The 12234-nt window shown below is 40.1% G+C and overlaps 1 protein-coding gene across 1 annotated transcript; it reads left to right on the top strand.

Annotated features, from left to right (window-relative positions):
• The first annotated feature begins 8408 nt into the window (after positions 1-8408).
• plscr3a (phospholipid scramblase 3a) lies at positions 8409-11798 on the top strand. Its single transcript, XM_029758545.1, has 7 exons — positions 8409-8513; positions 8944-9023; positions 9189-9231; positions 9362-9582; positions 10066-10227; positions 10492-10653; positions 11137-11798. The coding sequence occupies exons 2-7, from the start codon at positions 8967-8969 to the stop codon at positions 11194-11196; spliced, it is 705 nt and encodes a 234-aa protein (XP_029614405.1). The 5' UTR covers positions 8409-8513; positions 8944-8966; the 3' UTR covers positions 11197-11798.
• Positions 11799-12234: the final 436 nt, after the last annotated feature.

Below are 12234 nucleotides of genomic sequence, written 5' to 3'. Positions count from 1 at the left end.
AGGTAGCAAAGTAATAAGTTTTATTTTCTAACAACAGTTTGAATTGAGGTGTGTTGCACCTCCTCATTAATTCATAAAAAAAAGTAGGCCATTTCACTTTTGCAGACAATTAATTTTTTAGGCATTACTGACCCGGACAAACTACCCCAAGCACTTCCCAATTGTTTCTGCAGACATTTGCGCATCAACAGGATCTGCACACACGTGTTCACATTTTCCATCTGTTGCCCGCATCGCCTTCATTGTTGTTTTTATTACCACATGATAAGAACTTTGGAAATGTGTGCATTTCTATCAAAGTAAGTGCCTTATTATGATATAATAGTTTATGTATGTCGTGTTATGTCAATTCTACTGTAGCTCACTGTATGTATGGACCATAATATATTTGTGTGTAACCTTATTCCTTATAACCGCTGACACGCAAGGTAATGCTACTAATTTCATAACCTTTATGGTGTTATATTCAATCGTGCATATGTAGCTAGCTACATTCTCCTATTATCTCTGGAAAATAATGCTAATTGCATCAGATAAGTATTAGCTTGTGTTGTCTTTTGAAGCTATCCTGGCCTTGTTTTCATTTGGCCTGTATGGCATAGCTCTGTTCTGCCCTGCCCTACCCTGCCCACTTGTGGAGCTCAACAGTTACTGTTTCTTACTGTTATATAACTCATATTTGTGACTTTGTCAATGCAGTATATTATTTTTATAGCAGTGTTTATTATGTTGCTTCTTTGTAATATTGTTTTATTGCTATATCCTGATATTGTATTCTAATTACTAATAATTCCTCTTTATTCTCTACTTTCAGAAACCCAAACCCAACACAAACAGTATTTACCAATATCGTAACTTGAACTAGACATCTTCAAGCTGCAGATTGAGGACAGCTTTTGTGTGCTAGCGTACACTTCTTAACAGTTTTACTGGATGAAAACACAGCAAGAAAACACATAGGCCAATATGTAATAGTCATCTATTTATTGAAGTATTGGTGGTGGTTGAACAACAACAGCAGAAACTTGTTTTACTGGAGGAAAAAAACAGAATATGCATAACCCATATTTCATATTCATTGCAGTGTTGACACTTCTTTTTCAAGACCTCTGTTATCCACCCTGGCATGCTGTCAATTAACTTCTGGGCCACATCCTGACTGATAGCAGCCCATTCTTGCATAATCAATGCTTGGAGTTTGTCAGAATTTGTGGGGTTTTGTTTGTCCACCCGCCTCCTGAGGATTGACCACAAGTTCTCAATGGGATTAAGGTTTGGGGAGTTTCCTGGCCATGGACCCAAAATAATGATGTTTTGTTCCCCGAGCCACTTAGTTTTCACTTTTGCCTTATGGCAAGGTGGTCCATCATGCTGGTGTGTTCCTGGATAGTTGGGAGACGTTGCTCTCGGAGGATGTGTTGGTACCATTCTTTATTCATGGCTGTGTTCTTAGGCAAAATTGTGAGTGAGCCTACTCCCTTGGCTGAGAAGCAACCTCACACATGAATGGTCTCAGGATGCTTTACTGTTGGCATGACACAGGACTGATGGTAGCGCTCACCTTGACTTCTCCGGACATGTTTTTTTCCGGATGCCAAAATCAATTGGAAAGGGGATTCAACAGAGAAAATGACTTTACCCCAGTCCTCAGCAGTCCAATCCCTGTACCTGTTGCAGAATATCAGTCTGCCCCTGATGTTTTTCCTGGAGAGAAGTGGCTTCTTTGCTGCCCTTCTTGACACCAGGCCATCCTCCAAAAGTCTTCGCCTCACTGTGCGTGCAGATGCTGACACCTGCCAGCTACCATTCCTGAGCAAGCTCTGTACTGGTGGTGCCCCAATCCCGCAGCTGAATCAACTTTAGGAGACGGTCCTGGCGCTTGCTGGACTTTCTTGTGCGCCCAGAAGCCTTCTTCACAAAAACTGAACCGCTCTCCTTTAAGTTCTTGATGATCCGATAAATGGTTGATTTAGGTGCAATCTTACTGACAGCAATATCCTTGCCTGTGAAGCCCTTTTTGTGCAAAGCAATGACGACGGCATGTGTTTCCTTGCAGATAACCATGGTTGACAGAGGAAGAACAATGATTCCAAGCAACCACCCTTTTGAAGCTTCCAGTCTGTTATTCGAACTCAATCAGCATGACAGAGTGATCTCCAGCCTTGTCCTCGTCAACACTCACACCTGTGTTAACGAGAGAATCACTGACATGATGTCAGCTGGTCCTTTTGTGGCAGGGCTGAAATGCAGTGGAAATGTTTTTTGGGGATTTTTGGGATTCATTTAATTGCAATTCATCTGATCACTCTTCATAATATTCTGGAGTATATGCAAATTGCCATCATACAAACTGAGGCAGCAGACTTTGTAAAAATGTATATTTGTGTAATTCTCAAAACTTTTGGCCATGACTGTAGTATCATGGCAGGTCATGAGTCAAGTCATCTGTCAGGTCAGTCAGTCAGTAATTGTTGCAGATGTGCTCAATAGTGCTTGAGCATATGGTACTCGCCAAAGCATGGTGAAACACACAGGAGGTGTGTCACAAGCTAAACACATGTACAGTTGAAGTCGGAAGTTTACACACACCTTAGGCAAGTACATTTAAACTCAGTTTTTCACAATTCCTGACATTTAATCAGAGTAAAAATTCCCTGTCTCTGTCTCAGTTAGGATCACCACTTTATATAAGAATGTGAAATGTCAGAATAATAGTAGAGAGAATGATTATTAATTTCAGCTTTTATTTATTTCATCCCATTCCTAGTGGGTCAGGAGTTTACATACACTGAATTAATATTTGGTACCATTGCCTTCAAACTGTTTAACTTGGGTTAAACGTTTCGGGTAGCCTTCCCACAATAAGTTGGGTGAATTTTGGCCCATTCCTCCTGACAGAGCTGGTGTAACTGAGTCAGGTTTGTAGGCCTCCTTGCTCGCATGCGCTTTTTCAGTTCTGCCCACACATTTTCTATAGGATTGAGGTCAGGGCTTTATGATGGCCACTCTAATACCTTGACTTTGTTGTCCTTAAGCCATTTTGCCACAACTTTGGAAGTATGCTTGGGGTCATTGTTCATTTGGAAGACCCATTTGCGACCAAGCTTTAACTTCCTGACTGATGTCTTGAGATGTTACCTAAATATATCCACATAAGTTTCTTTCCTCATAATGCCATCTATTTTGTGAAGTGCACCAGTCCCTCCTGCAGCAAAGCACCCCCACAACATGATGCTGCCACCCCCTCACTGTACTATTGTTTGTACAGATGAATGTGATACCTTCAGGCATTTGGAAATTGCTCCCAAGGATGAACCAGACTTGTGGAGGTCTACATTTCTTTTCTGAGGTCTTGGCTGATTTCTTTTTATTTTCCCATGATGTTGAGAAAAGAGGCACTGAGTTTGAAGGTAGGCCTTGAAATACATCCATATGTACACCTCCAATTGACTCAAATTATGTCAATTAGCCTATCAGAAGCTTCTAAAGCCATGACATAGTTTTCTGGAATTTTCCAAGCTGTTTATAGGCACAGTCAACTTAGTGTATGTAAACTTCTGACCCACTGGAATTGTGATACAGTGAATTATAATTTAAATAATCTGTCTGTAAACAATTGTTGGAAAAATTAATTACTTAGATGTCCTAACCGACTTGCAAAATCTATAGTTTGTTAACAAGAAATTTGTGGAGTGGTTGAAAAATGAGTTTTAATGACTCCAACCTAAGTGTGTGTAAACTTCCGACTTCAACTGTATATCACTATGTTAAGCCCTGAATCAATCTAGAAGGTAAATTTGTAATGTTTGATCATAGGAAGTAATAATTTGTCATTGATGTTGATTCAGCATGTCAATTTCGTAATGGGAAGTCCTCATGGATATGCATTGGCAATGGACACTGTCAACTTGAAGAAGAGCATATTCACACTGACAATATAGCATATGTGTAATGGACACTGTCTAATCGCTCGTTGGTGTTCATTTCAGGCTGTCCATTTGGAGATGTTAAATCCCTCATTAAATACATTGGAAATGTGCAATTGTACACTGTCCATTTGCAATGTCTTACATTGGCCATTTACTATCATGAATTGTACACGATCTAAAATACTGCTGAAATGCCCAATTGACTGGCTCGTTGAACTCGGGATGACCGAGCATTGACAGTTGTTCCTCTCCATCGCTCGTTGGTTTTGATTTCAGTCTGTCCATTTGGTGATGGTAAATCCCTCATTAAATACATTAGACATGTACACTGTCCATTTCCAGTATATAATGTACAATGCCAATATATTATACTGCCATCAAGTCAGCCATTAGTCAGTAAGATATCATACTGACACCAAACTTAAACATACTGGCACCAAACTCACTTTGTCCAACTCTTTAAATAGCCAACTATCACATATTTCAGAGCCAGCCCACCTTCTGTTAAACTTCTTTGGGATTGGTGTCCCTTCCACGGGACAGTTGAGCTAACATAGGCTAATGTGATTAACATGAGGTTGTAAGTAACAAGAACATTTCCCAGGACATAGACATATCTGATATTGGCAGAAAGTTTACATTCTTGTTAATCTAACTAAACTATCCAATTTACAGTACCTATTACAGTGCAAGAATACCATGCTATTGTTTGAGGATTGTGCACAATTTTAAACATGAAAAGTTGTTAATAAAACAAATTAGGCACTTTTGGGCAGTCTGGACACAAAATGTTTAACAGAAATGCAATGGTTCATTGGATCAGTCTAAAACTTTGCACATACACTGCTGCCATCTAGTGGCCAACATCTAAATAAACTAAACGGGCTGGAATAACACATTATGGCCTTTCGCTTGCATTTCAAAGATGATGGTACTGTATTATCTTTTACCAGATCTATTGTGTTATATTCTCCTACTGTCACGCCCTGACCTGAGAGAGTCGTTTTTCTCTGTTTGGTTAGGTCAGGGTGTGACATGGGGTGGGCATTCTATGTGTTGTATGTCTATGTTGTTTTTGTATTTCTTTGTTTTGGGCAGAGTATGGTTCCTAATCAGAGGCAGCTGTCTATCGTTGTCTCTGATTAGGAATCATACCCAGGCAGCCTGTTCCACACCTGTGTTTGTGGGTTATTTTTATTTCTGTGTGTGTACTGCACAGTGCGTTACGTTTCTTGCTGCGTACCTGTTTATTGTTTTGGTTTCGGTTTCCTTCAATAAAGATGTGGAATTACCGGCACGCTGCGCCTTGGCTCCTATATGACATTCCTTTCACATTTCCACAAACTTCAAAGTGATTCCTTTCAAATGGTATCAAAAACATGCATATCCTTGTTTCAGGGCCTGAGTTACAGGCAGTTAGATTTGGGTATGTCATTTTAAGCAAAATATTTTAAAAGGGTCAGATGCGTAAGAGGGTCAGGGGTGTGAAGCCATACGCAACTGATATGTTTCTTTCATTTTGAAAATAAAAAACCTTGAAAACATAGTTACATTCGAGCTGAGGGTCCAGTTCTGACATTATGTGTAGGCCTAGCTGAGGCGACCCCGAATCCCGAGTTTCGGGTCAGTAGGTCATTCGGAGCCCGAGCAGCGACCTTAATTAGTGCTGAAAATTAGCTTTTTTCCGGGTGTTGCTACGTGGTCCCTGGACAAGCTATCGGCCAGAAACGTGTAGGGTCAGCCTCTATGGGCTAAAGTGGTTTCAATGCACCTAGTCTTGTCATTCTGTCTCCATTTTCACAATCTTTTCGCAATGTTAATGTCGTCATTTTCGCCACGTTAAAAACAAATTGAATTTATTGCAAATGGACAAGGCTGTTTCTCAGCCTGAGAACCTTCTAGAGCCACATAACTCACCCTGCACTACCGACTTAAGCCCTAGAACAGGTTTATAACGTTTCAGAGCTCTAGGTCTTTGATGGTTCAAACGCAGGTAACTATTGCAGGCTCTGTGTTTCTGTAAGCCCCACACTGTGTCACTCCACATTGACTGTTTGTACAGAAAATCCCAGAAAATCCCAGAAATCCGAAACCCACCTTAATGGATTTGCCTTATCATGCCGCAACTGGATCTACATATAACGTTTTGGAGAAAATAAACACATTTGTTTAACCATCATCAAACGGACGTTGTACAATTTCTTGTAAAATAACGATAGATAAATGGTTGGTTCTATTTTTCCTTACACCGTAGGTTTATGTACTTTGATGTGAAGCGGTCAAATTAGCGCTGTATGACCGATTTCTACCTTTAATCCCATAAAATGGGCATTAACTCAAAGAGCATTGAGGCCTCGATGCCATCTTCTTTCTGGACTAAAAGTACATTTGGCCAAACCTGTGCTCACCGAGTTTCGTCTTCGAAGTCTTTTCCATTTACGAGAGGATGTTTTGTCCATTTCCAATAAGCTGCCAGTCACCATCTGGTGGAATTTTCCGGTACAGCAGAAACTGTCACGTCTGCTCCCGCTCTGCCCTTCCCCTGGCGCTTGAGGGCGCCAGATTACCCTGCATCACACGCTCTTGCCATCCATCACCCACACCTGCCTTCCCTCGTCACTCGCATCAGCATTATTGGACTCACCTGGACTCACTTATCACATGTTCATTTCCTCCCCTATATTTGTCTGTTCCCTGCTGCTGCATTGATTGTCTTCTGTCTTTGTATTTGTTTCTGACGCTGTTCCTGTCTCGTCTATGTCAGTTGTTTATTAAATGTTTACTCCCCGTACCTGCTTCGTCCCTCCAGCGTCAGTCCGTGTGACAGAAAAATTTCCAAAAATTAAACATTTTATAACGCGTAAACCAAATGTCCAAAGTACTTTATTTGATGACTTCCCGAAAGACTGGCCCCTGGGGGACGACCCAAGGCCGTCAGCCTGTTTTAATAACACCCATGGACATCTAGTAAGGGACCGTACCTTTGCAATATGGAGATCCTCATCGATCATACAGGAAATGCCGAAGAGTGTCCTTAAGGTATGAAGTGACCCACGACATATGCCTAGTTTCCTGAAACGGGTCACCTAGTGTATGGGAACTCCTTCAAGACTGTTGGAAAAGCATTCCTCGTGAAGCTGGTTGAGAGAATGCCAAGAGTGTGCAAAGCTATCATCAAGGCAAAGGGTCACTACTTTGAAGAATCTCAAATGTAAAATATATTTAGATTTGTTTAACACTTTTTTGGTTGCTACATGATTCCATATGTGTTATTTCATAGTGTCGATGTCTTCACTATTATTTAAAAAATTAAGAAAAACACTTGAATGAGTAGGTGTGTCCAAACTTTTGACTGGTACGGTATGTGTTATAAAAGCCAATCTAATGACTTGTTAGGCTGTATTGCAAGTAGCCTAGTGTCTAAATGTTCCCCCGAAGCCCCCTGTCTCTAATTAGCCTACTATTTAATTCAATATAAAACCAAAATATTAGGCCTAACTGGCAGCAGTAGGCTATATGATCTGTGTCAGTTTGGGTGAGTATCTTTCTCTGTTTTCTTCCTACCTCGACTGCACTTCTGTCCTCTACTGCAGCGGCAGCAGCAGCTGACCTGTCATTTCTCACAGACATAGCACTCGGACCAGCAGAAACAGAAATTTTAGCAAATAAGTTGGTTAATAATTTCATACATTTAGCAGCGTCGGTCTCAAGAGCCCTTTTTTTGGTCTCTAAGTATCGGCACTGTCTTTCCGGGGGTTTTTTTGTGTTTTTTTTACTTCACTCAGTCAGAATAAACAATGATCTTTTATTCTGACTGAGTGACTCGGGCAAATCTGCCCATGGAGTGCAACAAGTATGAGATATAGGTACACCTCTCCTCCGCAAATATTAAGAAGTCAAACGTGCCAGACATATTCTGTCATAAGTGCATGGACGGTCGACATGACCGAAGATTTGAACAAAAGAAAGACACCTGAGGATAGTTCCTGGATTTAAGACTGTATCCCTTTGCCCCTTGACAACGACAAAACAATTCTGTTTGTTTTGTCTTGAGAGACAGTATTTTTGTTTTGAAAGGGCTCTTTGTGTAATTTGAGATACGCACTAAATCACATAAGCAAATCTGGGGCTTTTAGTTTTTTCCCCCCCAGGCAGTGTTTTAAAGAAAATGCTTTCCAAGGGGTGCATTCAGATTTAGAAATATAAGTTGTCACTTGTTGCGACAGAGGAAAGCTGGTGCTTTACTTTTGACTTTTTGGTTTGACGAGTTATACGTCAAGCAGGTAACTGTACTCTTTTACAAAATGTTCTAACCTCACGTATACTGTATATGCATTTCTCCTGAGCTCTTTCAGTAAATATATGCGTGTGTAAATCAAAGCGGGAAAAGAGCTTTCAATGTGGGTGCTATTGATCTTGGACTGAAAATACTTTTTCCATCTCACAGTCATGTCAATAAAACACACCTTACACGCATGCATCACTTCTGATTGCTTCGATTACTTAGCACATACAGAGGACAACACCAATACAGAGAGCAACACCTTCAGAAGCTCTGCGCAACAGATAGCAAGGAATTTGGATGTAAGTTGATTCTCAATACGGATATGTGTTCATTGGTATTCTAAAATTGTTGTTCCATTGTAAGTTCTTACAATATATATATATAGTACTATTATATGCTGCATGTATTACTTTGAGCGGAGCTCTGTAAAATTGCCATGACACCTAAAAAGTGGATGTAAGATCAGGGATATCTTAGCTCTAAGAGTCCATCTTCCAATATTTTTTGTTTTGGTATAGTATTTACGTAAAAGAAAAGGAATAGTACTAAGGAATAGTACACATGAACTGGAAAGCAACTTTGAATGGTGCTATTGACTGAGTAGTGTAATGATTAACCATGTAGCTCAGTCCTATGGTTGTAAACTGAGCTTGTAAACCACATTTCACCTAACTTTATTATCCATCCATCCACCATGGTCAATTGTCTGATTAATGTGGGTGTGCTCAGGCCGCTACTGATCCTACCACGCCATGGAAAATAACTTTCGATCAACAGGAGTGCCCCCTGGCCTGGAGTACCTAACACAGGTAAGACAGTGAAGTCAATAGTCTTATATTTTGTTCATGGAACTGTTACCTCAAAAAAGTAAAATGTTAACTTTTATGGGATAAGATAATTGGTTAGGAGATGGGAGAGAGCTGGCCACGGTAGGGAACTCTGTACCCAATCCTACCTTTATCTGTTTGTTACAGATCGATCAAATCTTGATCCATCAGAAAGTGGAACTGCTGGAGGGTAAGGCAGCACATGTTATACACAGCATGCCATTAATTGTAATTACTCCGACATGATATTTACTTCCGATCTCTCACCTCCACCCAGATCCCCCATGACCCCTTTCTTCCTATGCTCCCGCTCTCTCTAGCCATCACTTCCTTTGAGACTAAAAACCGGTACGTAATCAAGAACAGTTTGGGACAGGAAATCTACACGGCCAAGGAGGATAGTGACTGCTGTACCCGGAACTGCTGCGGTCCCAACCGCATGTTTGAGATGAAGATCAAAGACCACAGTGGCCAGGAGGTCATGCACCTGGTCAAGCCCTTCCGCTGCACCTCCTGCTTCTGGCCCTGCTGCCTGCAAGAGGTATTATAACTGTTCATAACACACATATTAACATATTATAAAACATCCTTTAACACCCTTACAGACACCTCCTGCTACTTCCTCTGTAAGATGTATTTTATCTGCTTATAATGCATCTTATAACAGACTCACATCACATGTATAACAGACACCTGCTACTTTCCTAGCTGCCTGAAATCGCTTATAATATAATTATATATAGTATAATGTAATTTTTACTATAATATTGAAGGTACTTATTATAACAGAGACCTCCTGCTACTTCCCCTGTTGCTCACAAGTGGTATTGCCACTTATAACACAGCTTCTAAATAACACAATTCTAACACACTTATAACAGAGATGGTCTGCTCAATTTTATCATTGCAAAATTGAAGATAAAAATAACATTGAAGATACTGTTTCAAGGAAACTCTGACGTCTGAAAGAATTTTTCTCCATTGACCATTTTCCTCTGTATCTGTGAATGTTTGTCTGTCCTAGATGGAGGTCCAATCCCCTCCTAGCACCACCATAGGTTATGTGGTTCAGAACTGGCATCCCTTCAAGCCAAAACTGTCCATCCTAGGAGCTGCCAAAGAGACTCTCCTGACGATTGAAGGTCCTTTCTGTGCCTGTAGCTGCTGTGGAGATGTTGATTTTGAGGTGAAGAGTTCACCTCATCTACTCCTCTATGTCTGCATAGCACATCACTGGCTGTTAGGGAGAGGACTGTGGGCTATCTCTATTTGTGAGTGTTCAAGTAGCCCTGAGTCTGTTAAACCCTAGGTTGTCCTCATTAGGGGACACTGTAGCAAAACGGGGGAAAAAATGGAGTCCAGGTAATCCCTCACTGTTTCAAACCGTTTTCTTCCATTTGCTGCCTAATGAACATCACCCTGATTAGAGTCCTTTGTGTTTCTATAACAGGTGATGGGTAAGGACAGTGACCAGCCCATTGGGAGAATAAGTAAGCAGTGGAGTGGGCTGATAAAGGAGGCCTTCACTGACTCAGACAACTTTGGGATCCAGTTCCCCATTGACCTGGATGTCAAGGTGAAGGCTGTGCTGATGGGGGCCTGCATCCTTATTGTAAGTGACAAAGGCTGCGACTTACACAGGCAACCCAATTATGATCTGTGGCCCCATTATTGGCAAAAGCTCAAAATTGGGCTGCCTGTGTAAACCCAGCCATAGGGTTTAGAGCTAAGTCAGATTCAAGTTCATTTGGCATTTGTAGTTAAGAAGACATAGCCTACATTGGAATTCTTTATAGGAGCTCTCTTATATAGTACATTACACACATATACAGTACATAGGCTATAATCCATAAGGGAATTTCTCTATCATTGTGTCAGTGACCTAGTGAAGCAGCCATTGCTGAAAAATGACTGGCAAACCAATCAATTAGTCAGTACTGACACCCCTATTGTAGTGCATCAATATAAAGCCATTATAAATCCTGTCTATTATGATGAATCAAACAATTACGTATTTATGATAGTGTGATGGTCTCCATCGTGCCTATTCATTGTGTATCCATTTTTTCTTTCTTTATTCTTTGTCTCCAAACAGGATTTCATGTTCTTTGAACGCAGTGGTGACGGTGATCAACGGTGTTCTGTATTTGGATGAGAGAGTTTTGATCATGTACAAATTACATGATACTATAATTGATATTGACATGGCTATTGGATGCATATGAATCACATAACATGACATTTAAAACAAAACAAATATGAGTTCTTTATTAAGTCAATATATTAATCTGTATTTTGAGGTTGTCTTAATACCATATTCAAACATTTGTAACACTGTGTGGGCTTTTTCATTTGAAAATATTGAAATGTCATGTAATAATATTGGGTCTCTCATGTAATGGATGAAGCACATTCTCAAATATAGCTGCGAGCAGCAATGAATGGGGTTCACTGGATGACAGAAAGGACACAAGATCAGTTGAATAACAAAGCAAGCACTATCATGTATGAATGATCATCATTTATGTGCAATCAGTAAAAGTATTACCATGTTTATCTCTCAATAACACAAGGATGATAACATAATAATACAAATATTTTACGTTTGTAAAAATCTGTTTCTGTAAATGATTTAAATCTCAGTTGGTACACTCCACATTAGCTTTCCAAAGTACTTCAATACACTCTCACAAGAGTAATACGCTAACTGCGCAAACGGCAGTTTCAAATTTTCCCGAATAAACACATTTTACCATCTTTTCCTCAATGCCTTCAGGTTTTCACTCCACTACTTTTTCCACATTTTGTTGTGCTACAAACTGTGATTAAAATGGATTTAATTGTCATTTTTGGCCACCAATTTACACAAAATACTCTAATGTTAATGTGGAAAAAATTTGAATATTTGTACAAAGAAATATAAAAAATAAAACATGAATATATTTTCATTAGATACACTGAACAAAAATATAAATGCAATAGACAAAGATTTTACTGAGTTACAGTTCATATAAGGAAATCAGTCAACTGAAAAGAAATCTATGACCACTTTGCGGCTGAGCCGTTGTTGCTTCTAGACGTTTCCACTTCACAATAACAGCACTTGCAGTTGACCGGGGTAGCTCTAGCAGGGCAGAAATGTGACAAACTGAGGACTTGTTGTAAAGGTGGCATCCTATGACGGTGCCCTGTT

This window comes from Salmo trutta, chromosome 7 (genome assembly GCF_901001165.1).
Source record: "Salmo trutta chromosome 7, fSalTru1.1, whole genome shotgun sequence".
NCBI classification, from domain to species: Eukaryota; Metazoa; Chordata; class Actinopteri; order Salmoniformes; family Salmonidae; genus Salmo; species Salmo trutta.
This window is presented reverse-complemented; position numbering and strand designations above follow the sequence as displayed.

What these genes read in the sequence shown, in the direction of transcription:
- plscr3a (XM_029758545.1), top strand. Translation starts at nt 8,967, where the DNA reads ATGGAAAATAACTTTCGATCAACAGGAGTGCCCCCTGGCCTGGAGTAC. An exon ending in GGCCCTGCTGCCTGCAAGAG is followed by an intron (nt 9,583 to 10,065) that starts GTATTATAACTG and finishes TGTCTGTCCTAG; the next exon opens with ATGGAGGTCCAATCCCCTCC. An exon ending in GTGGAGATGTTGATTTTGAG is followed by an intron (nt 10,228 to 10,491) that starts GTGAAGAGTTCA and finishes TTTCTATAACAG; the next exon opens with GTGATGGGTAAGGACAGTGA.